At 35.9% G+C, this 27,346-nt stretch overlaps 1 protein-coding gene across 1 annotated transcript in view; it reads left to right on the top strand.

Moving 5' to 3' along the window:
* Nucleotides 1-27,346, top strand: part of COL19A1 (collagen type XIX alpha 1 chain) — a 319,505-nt gene that overhangs the window by 32,709 nt on the left and 259,450 nt on the right. The window contains exons 4-8 of the mRNA XM_040983151.1: nt 5,953-6,076; nt 8,877-9,152; nt 11,258-11,338; nt 22,021-22,146; nt 23,089-23,133. Coding sequence (XP_040839085.1) covers nt 5,953-6,076; nt 8,877-9,152; nt 11,258-11,338; nt 22,021-22,146; nt 23,089-23,133 — 652 coding nt within the window. The remainder of the gene's footprint in view (nt 1-5,952; nt 6,077-8,876; nt 9,153-11,257; nt 11,339-22,020; nt 22,147-23,088; nt 23,134-27,346) is intronic.

Genomic DNA, 27,346 nt, shown 5'->3' on the forward strand with positions numbered 1-27,346 from the left:
ACTTTATAATGGTAATGTTTTTAACATTTCATTTTTAAACTATAGTAATTTTTCTTCAAAAACACAATCAAGGCAAATAATTTGGCCTTGAAAACAAGAGTTTCTGAAAAAGAAATACAATGTTCACAAGGATTTTTAAGCATTAAAAACAAAAATTTTCATGTTAATGTATTTCAATGTATGTTTTAGGTCCAGTTGTATTAGTATTGATAATAGTTTGGTTTATATTTGACTCTGAAGAAATATACATAATATTTCTAATTAGATAAAATTATTGAAAATAATTATATTTTTGTTTAGGAAGCATTATAGTGTCTTCTCAAAATTGAGTGTGCCTTTGTTTCATTTATTTCATTCATCAACTATTCATTGAAATAGTTTTAGAGTGCCCTGTGGGTGATACAAATACACATTTAATGTCCTTGTCTATCCTGTCTACAAAGAGCTTTTTCAATAATAGATGTGATATGTGTCTGTATAATCACAGTATTAAATAGAAAATATGAGAAAATGTAATTTCATCATTTTTTTGGCATGTCACGAACTTCTATAAAGCAACCCAGTGTCTAAAAATTTGGAGGTTTTTTTGTGAAGGATTCAGAATGTATGTTGTTTAAAAAGCAATGCAAACAAGGGAAGCATTCATTCAAAAAAAAGCATTGCATCTCAAAGAAGCAGGATTTGAGGCATTTTAACATGTCTTGTTCGTGTCTTCTCTCAGCAACACAATAGGCTTAAAAGCTGGCACCTCCAGCATTGCCGAAAAAAAACTAGCTGCCTAACCAACACTGTGTAAGGAAGAAGGGGATTGCAGTGTGTTATAAGCCCCTTCTACAGTGTTCCCATTAGTTTATACTGGTGGTTCTTTGAAAACCCCTGCTTAGTTGGTCCTTATTTCATTGGTAAGAGCTTCCTCAGTGAGAAAAGTCTTTCCTTTTGGGTATCAGTTGTAGGCATCAGTGCCAATTACTTAACATTGCAGCTGCCCATGGCAGTAATGACTAGTGGAGAATCCAAGGCACTATCCGAAAAAATCTGCGAAGGAAAAGCCTGGAGTAGGAGATGCCCACTGAGGCCACCTGAAAGCCATGACATCCTTGGGGAACTACATACACTTGTTTGCACTGAACACTGTGGAAGCTCAAGAAAGACCTGAAAAGTCCTGAAACTCTTCCTTCTGGCCAACTTTGAAGCTCTGACAAAGCAGAATGTGACAGCTTAGCGTAGCTATACACTGCCAGCTCGAGCATTCAAGATGCTCTTCATTAGACACTGGGTTGCTTATTTGTAAAACACATATGACTGATCATTTGTTGGCTGCTAAGCAGAAATTTCAGTGGTCACACATAACAAAGAATACACACTTGGTAGAATTTGTTCGGGACTGTGACTAAGCAGTAACAACACGAATGTCAGCAGCAGAACCCTGACCAGTAGGGCAAGACACAGAAAATGTCAAGCCGTACATAAAGAAGCAATCTCTGAGGAAGCCAAAACTTTTGGCTTATGTGACAAAGACTTTACAAATCAGCTACTTAAAATGCATCAAAGTAGTTAATGTGAACAATAATACACTCAAGAAAAACATTAAAATGTTGTTTCACCAAATAGAGAAAGAATATCAATAGTTGTAAATTACTGTCAGGAGAAAGTACAAATATTAGAATTAGAAGGAAGATGATGGCTTAAGTGGTTTGATTCCTTCCATCCACATAGGAGATCTAGATTGAGTTCCTAGCACCTGACTTCAGCAAAGCCCAGTGCTGTTTCAAAGCATGTGGGAATGGAACCAGCACAAGCATGATCTTTCTTTTTTTTTTTTCCCCTGTTTCTGTCTCAGCCTTACAAATGCTTTTTAAATAAAGGGAAAATTCCTTTAATGAGTAGTTCAGAATGAAGTTAAGAGGGGAGCATAGAGGCAAGGGAATCGGTGGCAATGTGAATGTATCTTTTCTGGTGAGAATTAGAGGTAAGCAGAAATAAGGCGGTGGCCGTGGGCGGACCAAAGAAATACATTGCACAGGAGAAGAACATGATAAGTAAATGATGGAATAATGGGGTCCAGAACCAATGAAAGATACAAGAATGATTCCAGAGTTTCCAGAGTAAGTGAATAGGAAAATGGTGCTCCTAGCAGATATTAGGAATGTGGAAGAGAAAATGCTGAGGTATTTTGGCATATCCTTTGATCTGTTTATTAATGTCCTATGTGAGAAGTTCTAGTGTACCTTGGCTCTTGTACTAAACAGTGAATCCTTCAGGAAGAGTCACAAAATATTGCAGTGTGGTTCTAAGCCTTGGCGCATATGCTAAACTTGGAGCTACAGACATGGGTATCATCCATGAAAAAGGGCATTAAAGTAAGATGAAATCATGCACAGAGAATTGGATTAGGGAAAGAATAAAAGCTGCAGTTGTGTTTTAGTGAAAAATGGTAAATAAGTATCAATAGGGAATGGGAAGAATAGAGTGTTAAGGAAGCATAAGACTAGATAGTTTACACTCATCTAGCACCTATGACTTTAAAAAATAAGGTTATTTATTTGAAAGGCAGAGAAAGAAAAAAGAGGGATGGAGAAACAAAAATATCTTCCTTTGATTGGTTCATTCCCCAAATGGCTGTAATGGTGAAAGTTGGGCCAGGCCAAAGCCAGAAATTTGGGACTTCATTGAGTCTCCTAAGTGGGTGTCAGAACCCAGGCATGAGCAGGGAGGTGAATTTGAAGGAGCAGGTTCAGGACTTGTGCTGATGTGGGTTGCCACTATCCCAGGTCATCACTTTTTTTGCTGTTCCAGAATGCCAGGTCCATAACTTTGACATGAGATTCTATCCATTACCTCTGCCAAAGCATTTTCATTCCCCCTTGTGCACCTACCATCCTTTATCTGACCTGTGCAGGATTCTGTCTCAACTATCTTCTTGCAATGATGGCATTTTGAAACCAATCTCATTCCAAACACTAGGATTTTCAATTCACAACCTTGCATTCTAGTTTTAGTCATGCTCAACTTTCCCTCTCCCTTTCAATCTATGTCAGTTCTTTGCATTTCCCCTGAATATTTTCCATTAAAATAAGTTGTGATAAACAACACAGGGACCCTTTTCCCATCATTGCCAGTCATGGTGCTCTCCACATGGTGGATATTCAGCAGATGTTTATGTAAATGCAAGCTTGTCAACAAGCAGCCTCTGGTTTTATTTGGCCTCTGTGGTATTGATATAAAGAGTGTTTATGGAAAACTTGAATTAATTGCCTAAATTTAAAACACAAAATTTTTAGATAAAAGTCTGAGTTTTGAATTTTTTGGAAAAATAGAGTGTCTGACAATGCTAGACCCACATTTCCATATGTAACAGTTGGCAGAAACTACACAGCAGCTGGACTCGTTCAGTTCCCCACAGTCCAGACATGTTTTCTACTTAAGGACAAGTGTCAGTTGCTGTTATTAACTAACTTGTTCTATTTTTCTTATAAAAGGACTAAAAGGAAATAGACTTTTCTTACACATACCTCTTTACCCAAGATGGAAAATCCAGTGCTACATGGAGAGAACTCTGTGTGTTTTTAAAAGTGCTTCCATATGAACTTAATGGCATTTTGTTGGTTACTACTTATTAAATGCCAACCTTATGCATGTACTGGTTCTAGATGCTGGGAACAAAAAGTAAGTAGGATAGACAAGATTGACCAGCTCAGAGTGCTTTTGTTCCTCAGTAGACCCTGTGTTTTGCAACTCCTGGTATTTGTGAATGAAGAGAAGATGTTGGTAGTGTTAAAATCTATAGGAGGAAGTTTCATTTCTTTTATAACAAGGAAATGATGGATATACATAAGCCAAGATAAATGGAACCTTATAAATATTGATGATTTAAAAGGAGGAAAAATTCATAAAAGGGAACAATCATGACAGAATGAAGTATGTAACAATAGGGACCGATGACAACTTATTGTGGCAGAAAGGCAGTATCTTGAGGAATCGTAAGTGACCTAATAGATAGGATACTAGCTGACGATGAAAGGGTTTGAAAGTACACCAGTTAGTCTCATGACACTCCTGAGATACTCATTATTATAAGGAGATACTCATTATTATAAGCTCTGCCAAGGTAGTGACAGAGGTGTCTGATGCTGGCACCACAGGCCACAGCTTAACTACCCATCTCACAAAAACTTTTACCCTGAGTTACACTCCAATATGACCACATTGAGTAGGAAAATGCTGTATTCAGCATCTTTTGAAAGAAAAACAAAAGGGTATGTCAGAAATAAAAGTGTACAGCAAAATTTGATATGAGACAGAAGGAGATGCAAATATAAAATCAGGTTTATGTGTGTGCTCTACTTAACCAAGTTAACAGTAAGTAACAACTTTAGGCAAATACAGCTTTGTGTGTAGGTATGTGTTTCATTCATCAGATTTGAGTTTGTCTCTAACACAAAAAGTAAAAACAAAATTTCAGGTGCCAGCACTGTGGCACAGTAAGCTAAGCTCTCTGCTGCAATGCCAGGCCTACCTATGGCCTGGGAAAGTAATGGAAGATGGTCCAAGTCCTTCAGCTCCTGCAACCAGAGACCTGGAAAAAGCTGTTGGCTCCTAGTTTTGGATCAGCCCAGCTCTGGCCATTTTGGGAGTGAAACAAGTAATGGAAAAAATCTCTCTCTCTGCTTCTGTCCTCTCTGTAACTTTCTGCCTTTCAGATGAACATAAATAGTTAAAAAACACCACCAAAACTTTGCTGATTTATTGACAGTGTGTGGGTTTCAGCGGTTGGTTGTGAATTTTAGTATAGCTGAGTGCAATGGGCTATCTTACTTGTATATAGCAACTTCTCACTAAAGTTTGAACATCAGCTTTTATCTGCTAAAATTTTTTTTAAAGGAAGGTTCCTACCCTGAATTGTTTTCCCATACAATATGAATAATATTAAACGTAAGCTTTCTTCATCATTCATATAACACCGTAACTTTGAAAAAAACAATTGAGGTAGAAGGGTATTTGTACTGTCACTTGACTTCTCTCTATCTAGAGATAATGTCAAAATATTTCTTTAGGGATGAAAAGTAAGCTACTAGTTTCTTGCTATGTTTAGTATTTAGTTAAATTGGTACTAGGTGATTGGTGTTAAAACTCAACTTTACATGCTTAATACAAAATTGCATTTTTGCAAAGCATATGTATATGTATTATTTGATATTCTTAGATTCTACATGTTTCCTCCTACCAACAAAATGCATGAGTACTGTATATTTCCTTTTAAAATCTTTACTATTGCTGAATTGCAGTGAATTCTGGCAATTTTTATCTGCTGGAATATATTATTTAATAAAAGTCTGTCGTAGTATAGAATTGTGACCTAACTCCTCACTTTTCCAAACTGTAAGTTTTATAAATATCCAAGCAGAATTTTTTTTTTTTAAGAGAAAGGCGTGAGCATTTGGCCTCACAGTTAGGTGCAGATTAAGAAGCCTGTATCTCTCACTGGAGCACATGGATGTACCACCCGACCCTGATCCCTGGCTTCAGCTCCTGGCTTCAGCTTCCTGCCAGGAAAACTCAGGGGTGGGGAATCAGTAATGGCTCCAGTAACTGAGTCCCTCCCATCCTGTGGGGTCGTGTTTCTAGCTCCTTGTTTCAGCCTTGGCCAAGTCCAGCTGTTCTGGGAACTTGGGGATTGAACCAACAGATGGGAGCTCTCTTTATCTATCCATCTCTCCTTCCCTCTACTTAAGTAATTAATTACTTAAAAATTAAAATGAATGAAAATTAAAATTACATAGGTACTATAGGCACTACTACATCCACATTTCCATTAGTTATAGATTACTCTAAAATGCATAATTACTAAATATTTATTGAGGAAAAAAATATTGACACATAAAAGTTTCTGCCTACACTTTCATTTTTTGCTATCTTCAGTTTCTCACAAGAACTCTGTTTTTCCTCCCACAGTAAGGTATTTCCCACAGGCCTTCCAGAGGAGTTCTCTGTAGCAGCTACATTTCGTGTACGAAGAAGCACCAAAAAGGAGCGATGGTTTCTATGGCAGATTTTAAACCAAGAGAATATGCCACAGGTAAGGAATCATAGAAGTGTCATTAATACCATGAAAAAAAATACAGAAGCAGAAGTAGCATTCAGACATTCTATTGGAGGCATCATCTACAAAGAAGCACAAGAATTATTATAGTAGGGGCCAGCATTGTGGAATAAGGAGTAGAGTGGCTGGCTGTAACACTGACATCCAGTGAAGGTGCAAATTTGAGTTCTAGCTGCTCCACTTTCAATCTAGTTCCCTGCTTTTGTACATGGGAAAGGAGCAAAAAAAGAGCCAAGTGCTGTGCCTTGCACCCACATGTGAGACCCAGAAGAAGCTCCTGGCTTCAGGCTTTGCTCTGTCTTAGCCCTGGCTGTTGTAGCCTTTTGGGGAGTGAACCAGTAGGTCAATGATTCCTTTCTCTCTGTTTCCTTCACTCCTGTTCTTATGCTCCTCTCTCCCTCTTCTTTGTGTTTCCTCCTTTCTGTGTAAATAAAAGGGAATATCATTTTGAGTTTAAATTTTATCAACAAATTGTATCAAATCTGTTAAGAGTTAAGCAAAAATGAATAAAATGAGTTGTCATAGTATGATAATGTTGAGATTACAACATGAATGCCTAGCTTGCAAGATATGGTCAAATGTTTTACTTCTAAATTCTTATTTCTTCTAATTATACTTTAAATGATTTTTCTTCACAACTGCTTTATTGATTACCCCAGCTCAGCGATAAATTCCTTTTTAAAAGATTTGTTTATTTTTACTAGAAAGGAGGATTTACACAGAGAAAGGAATACAGAAAGAAAGATGTTCATCCCCTGGTTCACTCCCCAAATGGCTGGAGCTGATCCAACTCAAAGCCATGTGGGAGTAGGATCCAAAGGCTTGGAGTCATCCTCTGCTGTTTTCCCAGGCCACAACCAGGAAGCTGGATGGGAAGTGGATCAGGCAGGACCTGAACTGGCGCCAGTATGGGATCCCAGCTTGTGCAAGGCAATTTAGCCATTGAGCCATCACCCTGAAACCCCTCAGTAATAAATTTTTAAACTGTTTTTTGAGGGTGGGAGCACTTGAAAGGCAATTACAGAGAGACAGAAAGACAGAAACACAGAGATAGATTTTTCATCTGCTGATTCAGTTCCGAAACAGAGCAATGGCAAGGCTGATCAAACTGAAGCCAGCAGCAAGAAATTCCATCTTGGTTTCCCATAGCTGGCTTGGGCCGAAGCATTTGGGCCATCTTCTAACACTTTCCCAGGCACGCTAGGAAGAAGCTGGTTGAAAATCAAGTAGCTGGCTTGAACCACCAGTCTGATGCAGATTACAGCATCATAGGTGGTGGCTTGACCCACTGTGCCTTAAATTGAATCCCCAGTAATAAATTGCTTTCCTCTTACCATCTCTAATGTTAGCTATTATTTTTTAAGTGATTCATTGCTTTATCTGATAAGCATTTGGAAATGACGAGTTGAGAAATGTTGGGAAACATTTTTCTCATCAATCAAATTTATGGTATACTATATGTTCTATGTGACAAGGAAGAAAATTTAAAAGCAAAATTCTTAATATGAGGGAGCTGATGTCTAAAGAAGATGATCCCTGTGATAAGAATGCAGTGTACAGTGTGATAATTAGCGATAAACTGGGCATTGGTGATTGCCTATGAAACCATAAAGAATAGTTTACCAAATTGGATCATAAAGAGCACAGGAACCCAAGAAAATTTATAGAAGAAATAACATTTGGGTTGTAAAAGAGAGTGCAGGCATTTTGTGGGGTGAGGGGAGAGATAGACCTCAAAATTTCTTAATGAAGCTATATTTTTGCATTTGCTTTCATATTCATATCCATAAAAATATTTTGAATTTTCCCTGGTCTTTTTTAAAAAAAGATTTCTTCTTCTTCTTCTTCTTTTTTTTTTTTTTTGGAAAGGCAGATTTGTAGAAAGGAGTGGAAGGAGGAGGAGGAGGAGGAAGAGAGAGAGAGAGAGGAAGATTTTCCATCTGCTGGTTCACTCCTCAAATGGCTGCAATGGCCTGAGCTGAGCTGAGCTGAGCTGATCTTGGGCTAGGAGCTTCTTCCAGGTTTCTCATGTGAGTGCAGGGTCCCAAGGCTTTAGGCCATCCTCCACTGCTTTTCCAGGCCATAAGCAGGGAACTGGGTGAGAAGTGGAGCAGCTGGGACATGAATCAGTGCCTGTGTGTGATGCTGCCACTTGCAGACTGGGGATGAGCAGTTGAGCCATTATGTCAACCCCATCCCTTGTTTTTTAATCTGTGAATGTAGTCACAATGTGATGTTGAAAAGATGAATTAAAGCTAATGAGTATGTCCTCTGGAAAGTGTAATTTCAGAATACCATGCAAATTTTCATGGTTAAAGAAGTTGATTTCATTTCTAAGATAAGGAAAATTATTATCTTATTCTAGGATTAGTAAACTTAAATTGCTCACACAGAAAATAAATAGTATATATTTAATGTTTAATTATGTAAATACTGTCTTAATATAATTTAAAATTATAAATGATATTTATAAACACAATTATTAAAACTTAAACAACCATAAAATTATATAAAATATTACATATACATACAAAACAGTTTCTCAGATGTTCTTTGAAGGGACATATTATATTCACCAAAATATTAATATAAATTTTTACAGCTTTGTGCTGCCTATTCTTTTATGTTAATAACCATATTAGACCCAGGTGTTATTTAAAATAATTTACTGAATGCATCCATTATACCAACATGAGTTTTAAGCCTTCCTTTGTGTGCTTTAATAATTAGAAACATTGATTTTTAGAACATTCAAAGATAATTTTCAATTTTTCAGATTTCAATTGCAGTTGATGGTGGAAAGAAGGTAGTGGAATTTATGTTCCTGGCTTCTGAGGGAGACGTGTTGAACTACATTTTTAAAAACAGAGAACTACGTCCTTTGTTTGATCGTCAATGGCATAAACTTGGCATCAGTATACAATCCCGGGTCATTTCACTCTATATGGATTGCAATTTAATTGTGAGCCGGCAGACTGATGAAAAGGACATCATGGATTTTCAGGGACGAACAGTTATCGCTGCAAGAGCTTCAGATGGCAAGCCTGTGGATGTAAGTCGTGATGTTGCTTGTAAAATAGTAGCATTCTAAGCTAATGCAAAATAACATAGTAAAACTTCTTTATTTAAGTACAATGACATCAATTCCTTCTCTCACTGTTGTGTTTACTGTCAGATATGTGAAGGGTGGCTCTGTGTTTCAAACAATAGCTTCCATATATTATCTTCCTTCTGTTTTCATCCTTTTTCCACGGCCTGTGAATTTAAAAGAATTAGATCATGCCTTAAAATATATTAAAGGAAAGTTTTAGCAAAAACTGAAAAAAAAAGCAACATAATCAATTTGATCTCAACTCATATGTTTTGGATAGAGAGGACTGGAAAAAGATGAACTTCAAGTTAAATGATTCCAGATTATCAACTGTTTCCACTCAAGAACAATAATCTGTTTATTCATCTTTATAATAGCAATTGCTTTGTATTGTAGACTGCCTCTCATAAGCTTATAATGACTTCCTAGGGTTCTATTGGAAGAAAACACAATCACTAAATGTATCAGTAGGTGACAATGATGAGAAAAAAGCAACCTACCAGCTTAATTTTATGAGGGGTGACATTGTGGCATAGTGGGTAAAGACACATGTGAGCAATGGGTGGTTTCCAAGGTGCTCCACTGCTGCTCCAGCCCCCTGCTTATGGCCTGGGAAAGCAGCAGAGATGGCTAAAGTGATTAGTCACCCACTACCAATTGGCGGGGAGGGGACCCAGACGAAGCTCTTAGCTCCTGAGTTTCACCTGCTCAGTCCTGGCCATTGTGGACCAACCAGCAGATGGAAGATGTAACTAACTGAAGCATCACAGATGTAGTTTTTAGCTATAGGTGGATTTTTTTATAATATTTCCTAACAGTGGATTCCGACTTGATGCCAAACTTAGAGAATAGTGTTAAGATCTGTTTTTTGGCAGCAGAGTTTATAATAGTCTGCTAGAACTAACAAGAACAAAGTGGGCTCTGGATCCAGACGGGCTGAAAGAGCTAAAGAGCACATTGAGTTAGGATGCATTGTAACAAAGGATCCAGTTTGGTGGCTCAGCCTTGAAGGCTTAGCTCTACCTCCTCTTTCTCAATGACTTCTACACAAGGGAAGAACTGACCCAAAACTTAAGGATAAAGAATATCAGGTGTGTCCTTGTTCAAAGTACACAGTATAAAAATTATACTACAACATTATACTGATGTCATCATTTAAGGTGAATTCTGATTCATTTGAGGATAAAGCTTAAGACATGCTATGATGCAGCTTTTAAAGGACATAGTAACGTTAAACAAAAGGCATATCATTTTAAGTGATTTTTGATCCCACTACAAGTTCAAGTGAACTTAATTTTCATCATCATCTTTAAGCACTGTGATCTATAACATTTGTTGTCAGGTGACGATGTTTTATGTTTTATTTATTCAGGCTGCATGTTATGGGAAAACACATTCTAATAATTGGCTTTTATTTTAGATAAGCTTCTCATGAGATTTTGTGAGAAGTGACAAAACCATATGAAGTGACTTTAAAAAAAATCTTCAGGTTCACAAGGATCAATATAGATATATCCCAAATGGTTCTTCTAAAGCATTGTCAGTCTAAATTCTAAATTAAACAATGAATGAAGAGTGGAACTAGGCTGGTTATAGCTTAAAAAGCAATACTCAACTTACTTCTAGTCCTTTGAAAATATATAATCTGTTTCAAGAGAAGTAATGTAATCACCTATGGGGGAATACATAATAAGATTTCAGTATTGGATATTTTGATAACAATCATGATTTTAAATTTTAGTTAAAAACAGTATTATTTGGAGTCCCCATTCATCTAGATATTTAATTTAATACTGTCAATTTTTAACTTTGAAATGGTATTATGTCAATGAATCAAGATTTACAAGCACTTTTCATTGCCTAATTTTCTCTACCCATAGATCTCTGTTTGGAGCTCTATTGCTCAACTATTCCATAAAATGAGTCCTAAATTAAACAAAAACATTAAAATATCTACCAGTTATTTTTTATAAGCTTTCTGTTTCTTTTAGCTAAATTATCAGTTAGTCTTAATGCATTTCTCAAAAACTTATGATACAATTTTGCACTGATTTTTTTTTTGATAGATTGAACTTCACCAACTTAAAATCTACTGTGATGCAAACTTCATAGCTCAAGAATCCTGTTGTGAAATATCAGAAACCAAGGTAAGCTCATTTTCTTGGGATGTGAGCATACAGAATGCCAGTCTTCTTTGATTATATAACTTTCCCAGTTCAAATGTGAACAGTGCTGGATGTCTTCTAACGCTGAATTAGTATTCCATTCCGAAGAAGGAAGCCTCTTTGTGCTCGGTGTCTCATAGGTCCTTTGCACAGTTTTAATTCCAGTATTTTGCTCTGAATTTCAGGCTTGATATTTCCTCACTGGGACTATGCATACCTAAGAGAAGATATATGCCCTTCTCTCTATACTTTGGTGTAACAGTCACATCATCATTTACATCAGCTCTAGATCAGTGATCATCCATCTGCTTTTGCTACCCTCTCATTCAGCTTGGTTGCTTTCTTTGCCTTTTGGTAGGTTTTCATCCTCTTCTTTCACTACTCTGTTATTACCAAGCCTGCTTCCTATTCCCTGTTACTGCTGAAGTTCACTTTCACCTCATGCCTGGGCGTTTATCATGTCTACTGTCTCTCACACATCTAGTTTTTTCGTTTCGCAACATAAGCAATGTAAATCTGAATCGCTGCTTTGTCTGTTCATTAAGCTTTTTCTAAACATCAAACATCTAGCATTTAAAAACACTGTTCCTTAACACACTATGCTAACAAATAGCAGTAAAACTCATTTCTTACCTGGTATCCATCACCTCCTCAAAGCACAGGTGACTTCCTGTTGAAACAAAATGTAAATGTAGCTCGTGAAACTTTTCTACAGAATCTGACCCTATTTTCTTTTACCAGTCTTCTGTACCAACGAACTACTGAATGTGATTTTCTTTCTTTCTGTGTCATTGTAACGATTATGTGTGACATCTTACATAATTTGATATACCTGGACATGCATGTCATTTATTCAAGTGCAATTTAGACTCAGGGAAGTTTTACTTTCATATTCTTTTTTATGACTTGCATTTGTCCGTGACCATGTCTTTGTTTCTTGATTTGTTGACCTATCAACTACTAAAGGCAATGGATAAAATTCATAGGAATGTTAATGAAATGAATTCTAGAAAAAAACAGAAAACCCTGAAGAGTCCAGTTCTAGAATTCTGTGTCTCAATAGGGTGAATATAATTTAACCACACTACAATATATATTGCAAGTAACTAAAAAAAGACTGAATGTGGTAACCATGAAGGCATTATAAAAAATTTTGGTAACACATATGCCAATTATCCTCAGTTGATCATTACCAAGCATTTATGTGAGTCAAAACATTGTTGTTCATCATAAAACATGTATGATATTATGCATAAGTAAAAACACACAGCCAACATTCCAAAATAAATTAAAAATGCAATGAGCCTACTAAAACAACATGCGAGAAGAGTTCTTTTGGATCTTAGGTTTTCCCAAAAATTCTATTGTTGCCATAGAAAAATATGAGATTAGTTTATTAAGCACTATGCTTCAAAACTATTTTGAACCTTTTTAGTGTGTTTCAAGTCATGAAATAAGAAAAGTGATCATGTGGTTCAAAGCTTAACTCTCAAATGTTATACGTTTTACTTATGTAATTGGTTTTTAAAACATATCTCCAACTTGCTTATGGCTCTCATTCTAAGTGAAAGGCAGGCAAATGTCTTTCTATAAATATCTTAAAACATAATTTAGGATGCCAGTATAAAGATGAAATACCTAGATTTCTCAGAGCCACACATTCAAATCTTCAAGATAGTGATTTTAAAAACATTTAAAAATTACACTTTCTAATATAGTAACCCTTCAGAAAGTATCTATTCTGATCAAAATGACATGGTTATTTCTTAACCAATATGCTATCGTGCCGGGCCTGACATTTATTTCTAAAAGTTGTCTTCTAGACCAACATTTGCTTCCAGCATTAAAAACTAGATATTTTCAACCTTAATTTAAAAGAATTATTAAGGAATTGATGAATTATAGTGATTTTGCTACTGAAAATAGTGATATGATCACATATTTAATGAACAGAATGTTTTAGGATGACTATGTGGAATGTTTTCTTATTATTTTTAAGTAAGGGACCTTTTCATTGTTCAAGTTTCTGTTAATATAAAAAAGGGGAATTTTATGCAATGCATAGATACACTACCGAGAAGAAAATGAAACCTCTCTCACCCCCACTACTCCCTCCAAATAATGCTCCTCTCTCTCCATCAGTTTTGCAAAGATGTAATTTTAATAAACTCCATAGTCACAGGCTTACTTCACAACTAACCATGATATTCAAAATTTACAAAGTAGGAAAATCACAGTTTGACTACAGCATGAACAGAGACTAGAAATGAGAATTACATTCCAAAGTGATCATTTCATTCTGATGAATTTGCATATTAACTACTACATATCAAAAAAATATATTTGTCTTGAATCTTATTTTACTAAGCATAATGCTTTGCAGTTGCATACATTTTTTTGCAAAAGAATTTCATTTGTTTTTGTGGCTAACATTCTATAGTGTAAATATACCATATTTTTGTTCATCCAATCATCAATTAATGTACATCTGGGTTGATTCTGTATCTCAGCTGTTGTGTACTGAGCTTCAGTAAGCATGGGGTACAAATAATCCTCTCATGCTAATTTCTTTTCCTTTGACACTATTTCCAGGAGTGAGATGGCTGAGTCATAAGTTAGATATAGTTCAAGATGCCTAACAACTTTTCATACTGTGTGTCAATAATGGTTATACTGGTTTATATTTCCACCAATAAAGTATTAGTCTCTTCCCCACCTCCCCTCGCCCCACATCCATCATTTGTTGATTTTGGGGAGAAGAAGGGGAAGATGACCATTCTGATTGGAATGAGGTGAAACCTCATTGTGGTATTTATTTGCATTTTCCTAATCGATAGTGATTCTTTTGTATTTTTTTTTCTGTCTGTTGGCCATTTGTACTTCATTCTTTGAGAATTACCAGTTCTTCATCTTCACATTCAAATGCTGAAATGAGGAACACATGCTCAAGTTTTGTGTTTCCACATTTAGGCACTGGTACTTGCTGTTTTCCCTCTGATAGCTTTTATATTTTAAACATGCCTCTGCGGCTTAGTGGAGTGTCTATTGCTTCAGGGGATATTCAGAGATATCAGAGATATCAGCAATTCAGAGATATTGCTACATTAGATTGGAGAGATCTTTTAGTGTTCAGGTGTGGTGTGGAAGTCCAAGGTGGCACAGATGTTGGTCATGGTAGCCCTCCTCAGTTATCGGGTGGGAGGATATGATGCGATCCATTGGTGTGATCACTGTTGCCACCTCTTCTCTGTCAAGGCAATCAGTGCTCAGGAAGAGCTCACCATGCCAACATACCCGACTCACACATTCACAAGAAGTGCACAGAGCCCTCTGCAATGACCCTTCTGGGATTTCAGAGGGCTGATGAAATGTCCAAAAATGAATACAAAATAATAATCATAAGATTATTCACAGTGGGATCCAAATGCATGAATTAGAAAATTCATACAGGACATGGCTGAAAAGTTTTACTGTAATACTGAGGTATAGAAGAGAAATTGAACTGAAATTTTAAAAAGGAAGAATTTAATATGCAAAAAAATACAGTGGAAAGTCTCAAGAGACGAAAGAAAATATCTCTAAGGAAGAAGGCAATCTGAAAATATCTATTAGATCAAAAAAGAGGAAAGACAAGAAGAAATTAGCAAACCTGAAAATAGTGTAATAGTGTTCAAGATTTATGGGATATGATCAAATGACTAAACATTGTGTCTTAGGAGTTCCTGAAGATGTGGATTGAAAGACACAATGGATTATAAAGCCCATTCATTGAAACAGTAACTTAAAATTAGCCTAATTTGGAGAAAGATAGACATAGCTAAGTATAGGAAGCACATAAGTGTTTTCAGAAGAGATTTAACCATAAACCTTTATAGCCAAAATTTGCACAGTACAATATAAAGAGAAGATTGTAAAATGTGCCGGGTTACCTTCACAGGATCTCTAATTCTAACAGCTTCTTTGCCATCAAAAACCTTACAGGCTCAGAGAGAATGACATGACATAGTACATAGGCAGCTGTCAATCTAGAATACTGTCCTAAAAATCTCTCACTGAAAGTGAAATGTGATCTTGCAGAAAAATCAGAAATTTGAAGAATTTGTTACCACTCAGGCAGCCTTACAAATATTGATCATCATTATGAAAGAATGTCAAGGCAGAGATTTGACTAGTACAAATATAAAGGAAATTCAAATGACAGGGTAAAGTGGTTATTTATTAATAGTAACCTTGAATGTAAATTATCTCAATTGTTCAATTAAGAGGCACAATGGATTAGCAACTGTGACCTGTCTATTTGCTGCTTGTAAGATACACACCTCACCAACAAAGATACACACAGACTGAAGGTGAAAGAATGGAAAGATAGTCCATTGCTAATAGAAAGTAGAAAAAATAAGAATATCCATACCAATACCAGGTACAACAGACCTTAACACAAAAATTGTTAAAAATGAAGAAGGGCATTATATAATGATCAAGGAATCAATTCAACAGAAGGCATAATTTTAGCAATGTTTATAAACTGAATGCAATGGGTATCTGGTTATGTAAAACAAATTTTAATGGCTTTAAAGGGAGACATAAACTTCAACATAATAATAATGTGGGATTTCAATAACTTTCGTTAATGGGCAGATCAACTAGACAAATAATCAATGAAGAAATAACAGGGCTAATCTGTACTCTCAAACAAGTAGACCTAGTTTGTGTCTACACAACATTTCATTCCACAGCTGAAGAATACATATTCTTTTCATCAATGCATGAAACACCCTGTAAGATAGACCATATGTTAAACCATAAAGCAATTCTCAGCAAATTCAAAACAAATGAAGTTGTAACATGTACCATTTCTGACCACAGTGGAATGAAGCTGGAAATTAACAACTTAAACTCTAAAAAATATACAGGCACAAGGAAATTGAATAGTATATTTTCCTGAATGAATGGTGGGATGAAAATCAAAAGAAAAATCAAACTATTCCTGGAAATGAGCATAAATAACAGAAGCTGTGTTAAAAGCTATATTTAAAATAATTTTGGTGCTATGGTGAATAGCATTGATTTTATAAGTTTTTTGGGGGGAGGGGCCTGCCATTGGCTGTGTATGCAAAGGCCATTGGTTTTTGTGTGTTTATTTTATATCCTCAACTTCAATAAATCCTCTTAGGAGTCTAATAGTTTTTTAGTGGAGTCTCTTGATTTCCCTATATGTGTGATCATTTCACCTACAAAAAGGGATAATTTGATTTTCTTATTCCAATTTATATTCATTTGAGTTCTTTTTCATGCCTAATTTCGCTAGCTAAATCTTCCAGAACCATATTGCATGAAAGTAGCAATGGTAAAAGTGGGCATCCTTGTCTGATTGCAAATCTGGGTGGAAAAGCTTATGACTTTTCCTGATTCATTATGATACTGGCTGTGTGTTTGTCATTTATTGCCTTACACTTAGGATGTTGCTTTTAGATCCCAATTTCTTGAGGGTTTTTTTTTTTTTCATGAAAGAATGATGTGTTTTATCAAATGATTTCTCTGCATCTATTGAGATAATCTTATGATTTTTATTCTTCATCTTGTTAATGTGATGTATCACAGTTATTGATTTGCATATGTTGGAATATCCCTATCTCTTTATAGAAGGGATAAATCCCACTTACTCTAGGTCAATTATCTTTATGGTGTATGACTGGATTAAATTACTAGTGTTTTATGTAGGATGCTTGCATCTGTGTTCCCCAGAGATACTTATCTACAGTTGTTTATTATTTTTTTTTTCTGTTAATGATGTTGGCCTAACATAGAGGGAGTTTAGGAGAATGTCCTCCCTTTTGACTGTTTTGAATAGTTTGAGAAATATTGGAGTTAATATTTCTTCACAAGTTTGATAGAATAGGCTGGTGCTGTAGCATAATGTGATAAAAGTTTGATAGAATTGAGTAGTATGACCATCTAGTCCTAGGCTTTTCTTTGGGTTTCATTTGTTCTTATCGTTGAAGATTTGTGAGATATATTGATCAATTATTTGATGGTTCTTTATTTCTTGATGCAGGCAGTAATGACATTGAATTTTGCCTCTTAACATTACTTTTGTTGTGTCACATAGGATGTGATATATAGTATTTTTGTCTTCATTTGTTTCCAGGAATGTTTTGATTTTCATTTTTTTATGACCCATAGTTTATTCAGTAGCATATTGTTCAGTGTTTGTGTTTGTCTACATTTTCAGTTTCTTAGATCGCCAATTTCCAGATTCATTCCATTGTGATCAAAAATGATATATGTCATCATTTCACTTTCTTTCTTTTTTAATTTGCTTTATGGCCAAGCATATGTTCCATCCTCAAGCATGTTCCATGTATTGGTGAAAAGAATGTCTGTTTGGCAACTGTGGATGAAATGTTCAACAGACAGAAGTTTGCTCCATTTGGTCTATATTTCAGATTAATTCTTGTTTGTTGATTTTCTGCCCAGTTATCTGTCCCCTGATGAAAGTGGCTATTGAAGTCTGTCATTTCAATTGTGTCTTCCTTTAGATACATTAACATGTTTTGAAAAGCCACGCATTCTGGCATTCAGTGCATGTACATTCACTGTAGTCATGTCTTCCTGTTGAATTGTTTGCTTGATATTATACAATGCTATTCTTTGCTCATGTAACATTTTTTTCTATTAAAGCTAATTTTTGCTGTTATTAGGATGGCGCCTTTTTTTTTTTTGCTTTGCATTCTGTTAATATGGGCTATTTTTCACTCCTCTCTCTTTCCATGTGGGCAGCAAATAGATTGGGCTTGTTTATTTTTTTAATTCATTCAGCCATTTTGTGTTTTTTAATTGCTAAATTTAGGCCATTTATCTTCAACATTATTGATAAATAGATTTATTCCTACAGCTTCCTCGTTATTATTTCTATTGCTTGGTTTGGATTTCCCTTGTACAAATGTGAGAAGATTTTCTTCCTCTACACTTCTCATGTTGACTACCATTTTCTGTTTTTCTGTGTGGTAAATCTTTACTAACCATTTGAAATTCTAGATAAGTAGTGACAAATTTGTTTTGTTTCATATGTCTTTTTTTCCACCTCCATTTGTAAACAAGGGTTTGTTAGGTGCAACGTTCCTAATTGTTTCTCTGTTTTAGGACTTTGTCTATTCTCTCCTAATCTCCAGGGTATCTAATAAGAAATCAGCTGTTGGTCTCACTGGGGACCCTCTGGATGTAATCTTTCACTTCTATGGTGCATCTACAGAATATTCTTTTTGTTTTACTTTTGAAAGTTAAACTATCATGTAGTCTAATGTCTGTGCAACATGTTATGTCTATTAAGAACTCTGTGTGCCTCCTGTATTTGGATATGCCCACTTTCCCCCAAATTAGATACCTTTCTGTTATTATATTGCTGAATGGATCTAAACAGTTCTCTTTTATGCTTTTAGGAATTAAGACATGTATGTTTTTCAATTTGATAGAATCCTATAAATCTTGAACACCACTTCCCCCTTTTTTTTTTAAAGATTTATTTATTTTTATTAGAATGGCATATTTTACAGAAAGGAAAGAGATAAAGATCTTCTATTGGTTCGCTCCCCAAGTAGACACAATGATTGGAGTTGAGCCATTCCGAAGCCAGGAGCTTCTACCTGATCTCCCATGCTGTTCTTGACTGTTGTCCAGGCCACAAGTAGGGAGCCGGAAGGGAAGTGGAGCAGCCAGGAGATGAATTGGTGCCCAGTGGAATACTGGCACATGCAATGATTTAACTGCTGAGGCATCACACCAAACCCAAACACTATTTTCTATTTTTCTGATTTTCTTCTTTATATTTTCTAGAATTTGTCTTCTGGCTTAAATTTTTCTTCCCATCTCACCAAGTCTGTTGAAGTTTTTCACCTTGTTTTCTATATAGCATGTTGAACAGTTCATGTCTAATATTTCAGTTTGGTTTTTCTTAATACCTCAACCTTTTGGCAAAAATTTAATCACATTAAGAATTGATTTCTTTTAACTTGTTAATTTGTTTTTTTGTATTTCTGAGCAGTCTTGTGGTCACTAACTTAAGTTTACTTTCGGGAATTCCCTCAGTGTTTTTAAACTCGCATTCCAATAATGAAGCATTGTTATGTTTCTTTGTGGAGTCTTCTTGCCATCCTTGTAGGTACTCTGTGCCTACCAGAGCTTCAGACTAGACTCAAAATCAGAATCCATCTCCCTCAGGCAGTATTGCCAGTGTCACAGGCTGCCAGATTCTGATCTTATCCAGCTATCAGAAGCTTTTGTCTCTTCCAGCACCCAGCGATGGTAGGTGATGCTGGTGTCACCACTTGATGCTTCGTGCTTGTGCTGTTCATGCTGCTCCATAGCATCTCTCTACTTTCTGTAAAATTCCCGCTACAAACTTCTCTCAAATTCTTATATAAGAATGCAGTTCCACATTCCATCTTTTCTTTCCCTGGTCAAAATCAGCACATCTTTTCTCTGTTAGCCATCTTGGGATTCCTGAACTTCAGTTTAAAAAGTAAAAAATAAAGAAGGAATTCATCTCTATGGAAAAAAAATAACTAAAGCCTGCATATTTCCCTAGTGGTAATTATTGTTAGGGAGAGAAGGGAGATAGGTGTAGCCATTCATTTACTAATGAAGAGAAAGTATAAACATACTGGCTTTTATCAATAGGAATAAATAATTTAGAGGACAAATAATTGTACAAAAGTCACTTAAATGTGTCTTCAGTATTCCTGATACTAAATATATCATTTTCAAAATGTTTAACACTCAGAAAATGTTAATGTATGCCGTTTTGAAATCTAATTTTGTCTTGAGATTTTAAATCCCATGTTTCTTGGATGTTAATTGATGAAGCATTTCAAAGGCGACTTATGCAATTACATCTATAAACATGCTTCTTTACTGTCATTAGAGATTCAGTTTCTGAATTAGTCAGGATTCATGACTAGACATAAGAAAGTTATGAAGAACAAATAGGCAAGATAATGAAGAAATCCACACGTCTGTTGAAAATAAGTTACAATGAATTTAAAATTTTAAGGGCTAGTTAATATGTGTCAAAATAAACTAGTGGTTTCATAAGAGGAAGGGTGCTTATTTATGTTTTATGTTTCCTTTATATATTTTTTTCAGAATTTGGACAATTTTGCATCAAAGCCTGAGATATTATTTTCCCATCTCTTCTCCAGTTTATTTATTCATTTGCCCAGAGCAAGAGTGTGGTTCTAAGGGAGGCTTAGTCATCTGACTGAGGATCCAGGACCAAGAACTGCCCAGCAAATTGGAACCAAGTCCTACAATATGAATGAACTGTTTTTTTTTTAAGATTTATTTATTTATTTATTGGAAAGTCAGATATGCAGAGAGGAGGAGAGACAGAGAGCAAGATCTTCCGTCTGATGATTCACAATGAGCACAAGTGAGCACAATGGCCGATGCTATGCTTATCCGAAGCCAGGATCCAAGAACTTCTTCCGGGTATCCCACACTGGTGCAAGGTCCCAAGGCTTCGGGCCATCCTCCAATGCTTTCCCAGGCCACAAGCAGGGAGCTGGATGGGAAGTGGAGATGCTGGGATTAGAACCGGTGCCCATATGGGATCCTGGGGTGTTCAAGGCGAGGACTGTAGCTGCTAGGCCATGTCGCCGGGCCCTGAATGAACTGTTTTATTGATAGTCCAGTTTCATTTAGATAAGATTTTTGAGTGACTAGAGTTGAGATAGCTAAAATCATTACATATGGAGAAATTGGCTATGAAAGAACTAATGGTGAAGATAGAAAACTAGTTCACAGTATTGTGTGAGAGTATACAAAGAGTACTATTTATTTTTCAAAACAATTTTTGCTACAAAATTACTTATAAAAAAGTTGGAAATGTAGCCAAATTCAAAAAAAGGAAATAAACAAAAAACCCTCCAATCAGAAGATAACCACTGGCAATATTTTAGTTTTGTGCTCTAAAAATACTTTTCCTTAAGTAGTTTTTAGAATACAAAAATAACGTATAAATTCTTTCCCCTAATTTATTTTCTCCCTGCAATTGCAAATATAGTCATAAAATATGTGCGGTCCTAGGTATGAGAAGAAAATATGCATTTTCCCCTTTCACTTTCTGTATAAGGATTATTTTTTTTGGAGGAAAAAACATCTATTTTATCCTATGTCCAGCATGTTATGTATGCAATCCATCACTCATTTATGTCAGTGAAGAGCTTCTAGAATATTTTTAAAGGACAATAAGGTAGAATAAAGCATATTTTAATTAGATTGTGAGGAGTGTAGAATGATAGTTTTCTACTATACAAAACTTTTATAATTAGTTTATAGAAATAACTGTTATGGGTTAATGACATGGTTTGATTTTTGCTTTTATTTCAGAGTATGTGTTTTTACTTGTGCAAGTTATTTTACTATAAGAATTAAAAAATGACATAGTATAGCTTTAGAATTCCTTAATAGGATTGATATTCTTAACTCATTTGTTGTATACTGTCATCAGATGGGTGTTAGTAAAAATGTAATGCGACAGACTCACATTCTGGTGTCAGCTTCCAGCTAATAAGAATACAGTTCTTGCAGACAACCCCACATTTAATTTGGTGGGAATCCATGTTTGGAATTGACATCATTCCCTCAATTTCTTCTTTGGGTTTTAGTGCTCAGCGCATGATGATTTTGGAAGTACAGCATCATCATCATTAACCACTCACGCCAGTAAAATGTCTGCATACCTTCCAGCAAAGCAGGAACTGAAAGACTTGTGCCAGTGCATTCCACACAAGGTATGCTGGGTTTGATTTGTGCCCACTCGCAGCAGACAATCAGTTAGGCTGGTATGCAGTCTGAGTCTTGCCCTCTAGTGATAGTTGAATTAACTGCCAAAGCTACTTCATCCTGGGAGCAGGCTAAACAAAAAAAGTTGGAGATTGGATTTCTCACATTTTCATCTGAATTGCTCTGAGCCAGTCTGAGTTAGAATGAATAGAAGAGAGAAACCATCTGAACAACAGCAGGTATTGTGTATATAGGATCTGTCAAGAATAGGCTGCAGGCACCTGGGATGTGGCCTTGCAAGGGAAGCTGCAGGTGTGATTCCAGTTTCCCATTTGGGTAATGGTTTGTGTCCCAGCTGCTTCTCTTCCAATCTGTCTCTCTACTGATTGACTAGGAAAAGCAGTGGACATGTCCCAAACATGTGGGCCCCTGCTACCCATGTCAGAGGCCTGGCAAAAGTGCCTGGCTGCTGGTTTCAGCCTGAACCACCCCTGGCCATTATGGCTAGCCAGGGAGTGAACCAGTGGATTGGAGGTGTGTGTCAGGGCCTCTGGTACTACAGACCTACATATGAACCCTTTCATAGATGTTAATTACAGTCTTAACCCCTGTCTAGTAAGTAGGTTGGGTGGTGTCTTGGTGGCCTTCTTCTATGGCCACCTATGGCTACCTTATTGGCTATATCAAATGAAAAGAAACTTGCTCATTTTCCCCAGTAGAGTACTTGCCAAGTTACTATCACTTCCTTTCTGACTGTATCCCAGGGATACATTTGCATATTAAGCTCCTGAAGCAGATGATTCCAAATGGTGTTTGAGCCTCAGGAAAAGGTGTTCAATGAAGGGATGAGTATCATGTCAAAGAGAAGCAGAGCTTTAGCCTACTAAATATTTTTAGATTACGGAATGCTTTCTAATAGAGAAATTCCTTTTTTTTTTCTTTTTGCTAAGGGAGAAGCAGGATTACCCGGACAGAAAGGGAACAAAGGTGAACCGGTAAGGCCATTGAATGCTGTTGGTGTGATTGAAAGTTCATTAAGGAGTGACTTTTTTTAAAGATTTATTTATTTATTGGAAAGCCAGACATGCAGAGAGGAGGAGAGATAGAAAGAAATTCCGTCCAATGATTCACTCCCAAGCACAATGGCCGATGCTATGCCAGTCCGAAGCCAGGACCCAGGAACTTCTTCCGGGTATCCCACACTGGTGCAGGGTCCCAAAGCCTTGGGCCATCCTCCAATGCTTTCCCAGGCCACAGGCAGGGAGCTGGATGGGAAGTGGAGCTGCCAAGATTAGAACTGGTGCCCATGTAGGATCCTGGGGCGTTCAAGGCGAGGATTTTGGCTGCTAGGCCACGCTGCCGGGCCTAAGGAGTGACATTTTAAAGTCACTGAAACTGTGTCCATCTCATTGTCCTGTTTCATACAAATACACATTTTTGCCAAAGGCTATCAAAATACATTAGAATGTTGATCACCAAAATAAGAAATACTACATTAATGCGTTAGTGTTCAGTGACACCTTGAAGTCATTTTGGAACACTGGTACGAAATTTTTAAAAATATGTAAATGCAGGTCATTGTAACTGTAAGCACTAAGAATTGTGGAGAAAAAAATCTTTTTTTCCAAGTGATACTTTTGTGTGTATATATTCCATATTTTCTATATCCAGGCATTAGTTGATAGAAATTTTGGTTGGTTCCATATTTTAGCTATTATGAACTGAATTACAATAAGTACAAGAGTACAAATAACTCTTTTATGTATTGATTTTATTTCCTTTGGGTTAATTTCCTAAAGCAGGATTCAAGGCCATGTGGTAGTATATTTTCAGACCTCTAAATAGTCTTCATACTGTCTTTCATGATGAGGATAGTAGTTTGCATTTCCAACAATGTATTAGCGGTACTCTTTTCACCACATCCTCATCATTTTTCTTTGTTTTTGTATGATAGCCAATCTAGCTAAAGTAAGAAAACAAAACTCATTACATTTTTTATTGTGCTTTCCTGAGGTTTGGTGATTCTGAGCATTTTTTTTTGTAAGTCTGTTGGCCATTTGTATTTCATTTTGAAAAATGCCTTGTTTGTGTCCTTGACACATTTTGTAATTGAATTGTTTGGGTTATTGTTTAGTTATTTGAGCTCTATGTAGATTCTGGATATCAGTACTTTATCCACTGAACAGTTTACAAACATTTTCTCCATTCTGTCAGTTACCTCTTCACTTTGTTGAATGTTTGCTTTGTAGGGAAGAAGCATTCTTGTCTGGTTTTGGATCTTAGAGGAAATGCTTCCAGCATTTTCCAAATAAATATGAAGTATATGCAGTCATTGTATGAAGGAATATTGCTTCTGTATCTAACTTACTTAAGGTTTTCATTATCAAAGATATTTTATCAATTGCTTTCTCTGTATCAATTGAGATAATGATATGGTTTTTTAATCCAATTTTTTAGCATTATCTATTATGGTTATTGATTTGCATACATTCAAACATCCCTGCTTACCACAGCTGAATCCCTCTTGGTATGAGTAAATGGTCTTTCTGGTGTATTATTGGATTTGATTAACTGGCATGTTCTTTTTTTAGGATTTATTTATTTTTTATTGGAAAGGCAAATTCACAGAGAGAAGAAGTTGCAGAAAAAAACATCTTCCATCTTCTTGTTCACTCCTCAAATAGCTAGCAGGGTCAGAATAGAGCCAATCTGAAGCCAGGAACCAGGAGCTTCTTCCTTATCTCCCATGTGATTGCAGGGTTCCAAGATTTTGGGTCATTCTCTACTGCTTTCCCAGGCCATCAGCCAGGAGCTGGATGGGAAGTGGAGAAACCAGGACACGAACTGTCGCCCAATGGTATCCCAGTGCATGCAAGGGAAGCATTAGCCAATTTGTATTTGTGCCAGACCCAAATAAGTGGCATTTTTTGAGGATATTTGCATATGTGTTCATCAGGGATGTTGCTCTATAGTCTTTTCTTTGTGGTATGTCTTTTTTTGGTTTGGGAATTAAGGTGATGCTAGCCTCAAAAAAGGAGTTGGGAAGGATTCCTTCCATTTCAGTTTTTCTAAGTGGTTGAGACTAATTGAGATCAGTTTTTCTTGAAAGTTTTACAGAATTCAGCATTGAGGCCTCCAGGTTTTGGCCCCATTTTTAGGAGGGTTCATACAGCTGATTTGTTCTCTGTCTGGATTATTGATATGTTTAAATTTTGTCTTCATGATTCAAATTTAGTAGATTTTATGTATTTGGAAATCTATGAATTTCTTATGGATTTTCCAATCTGTTGGCTTATAGTTGTTTGTGGCTATTCCCAATGATTCCTTTTCTTCTCTGTAATAGCTATTGTAAAATTCTCCTTTGTCATCTCTGATTTTATTAATTTATGTCTTCTGCTTTTTGACTAGAAGTTTAGTAGAACAAATGGTGTATCAATTTATTTTTTTAAAAAGCTGGCTCAAAAAAGCTGATTCTTCATAAAAAGCTGTCTCTTCATTTTGCTGATCCTTGTATCTTTGTTTTTTATTTGTTTTGCTTATTTCTTTAATTTTTCCTTTCTATTTTTGAGCTTTTATTTGTTTTTTTTTTCTAGGTCTTGTGATGGTTTGTTAAATCAGTTACAGGATGCCTTTCAGATTTCTTGATGTAGGCACCAATTAATATAAACTTTCTTAACTCTGCTTTTGTAGCATCCTATAGATTTTGATAGGTTCTCATTTTCATTTCTAGGAACTTTCTGGTTTCCCTTTTGATTTATTCTATGACACAGTGTTCATTCAGGAGCACATTATTCAGTCTGCATGGGGTTATGCATTTTCTTTGTTTTAATAAATTTATTTTTGATGTTTACATAGTTAAGAAGGATGCATGCCCACATGGACTACCGATTAGTGTGGTTGAGGAATGGGAGAAAGTGGATGAGGCATATTGTTTCTTAAATTGTTAATGTCTGTCTTCACTCCAGTGTGATCCAACAGCATGCGTGGTGTGATTTCATGGTTGTTTTTATCATTGAGATTTGCTTTCACGCCTCATACATGGTCTGGATGTACTAATGAAAAGAATGTGTATGCAGCAACTGTTGTGGGATATAATGATCTATAGCTATCAAGTAGGGCCATTTGGTTCATAGTGTAGATTAACTCTGTTATTTCTTTATTGATTTTCTGTCTAATTGATCTGTCCATTGAGGAAAGCACTTTATTGAAGTCTACTGTTATTTCACTGAGGCTTATGTTTCCTTTAGATCAATAAGGATTTATTTTTAAAAGTCAGATGCCCTGGCATTGGGTTTATATAAATTTACTACATTCACATCATCTTGCTGATTTCATCCAGAAATCATTCTTTAATGTACTTCTTTGTCTCTTTTACCTGTTTTTGTGTTAAGCTGTATTTTGTCTGGTGCTGGGGTGACTGCTCTTTGTTGTGCTTACTTTCCATTAGCACGGAATATCAATTTTAATTCTACTTTCAATCTCTCTGTGTTGTGTTTTATCATTCATCCTGTTTGTATCTTTTCATTGAAGAATTTAGGCCATTTATACACCAGGTAATTATTCAGAAATCAAACCATTGTCTTGACTTCTTTCCACAAATATGCCTATTGTAATTTTGGATTTGTGTTTTTACTTTTCACAGGATATTTTCTACATTAATCTTGTTTCAATAGTCTGTTTCTGTGTGTATCACATCCTTAAGTGTCGCTTGAAAACCTGGATGAGTGATGCCAAATTCTTTGTTTTGGAAGGTGCTTATTTCACCTTTATTCATAAGTGATAACATAACTAGGTATAACATTTTGGCTGGGCAGTTCGTTTTATTTTGTTTTTAGTACTTAGGTCTCTCCAGCCTGTAAAGTTTCTGAGAACAAATTAGCTGTGAGTCTAATTGGACATCCACCCTGTGAAGCAATCTGGAATTTTTCTCATACATTTCAGAAAATTTTAAAAATAATTTTCTTTCAAGAGTTTCACTATAATGTCACAATAAAGATTTTTCTGATCATGTTTGTTAGGGTTGTCCATGTACAGGAAACACATAGAACTTCTTTTTTCTTATTTTAATAATCTTAGTTGATTAGGGTACAAAGGGTCAAGGGCTACAGGGTGAAAGTGGGTAATACCATTGTTTCCACGCTAATATTATCATTTTCCCCTGTATCTGGGGTTAGGGGAGTAACAAAGGGAAAAAACCCACCCAACCTC

Source organism: Ochotona curzoniae, unplaced genomic scaffold, assembly GCF_017591425.1.
Source record: "Ochotona curzoniae isolate NIBS_2020 unplaced genomic scaffold, NIBS_Ocur_1.0 contig_3819, whole genome shotgun sequence".
NCBI lineage: Eukaryota > Metazoa > Chordata > Mammalia > Lagomorpha > Ochotonidae > Ochotona > Ochotona curzoniae.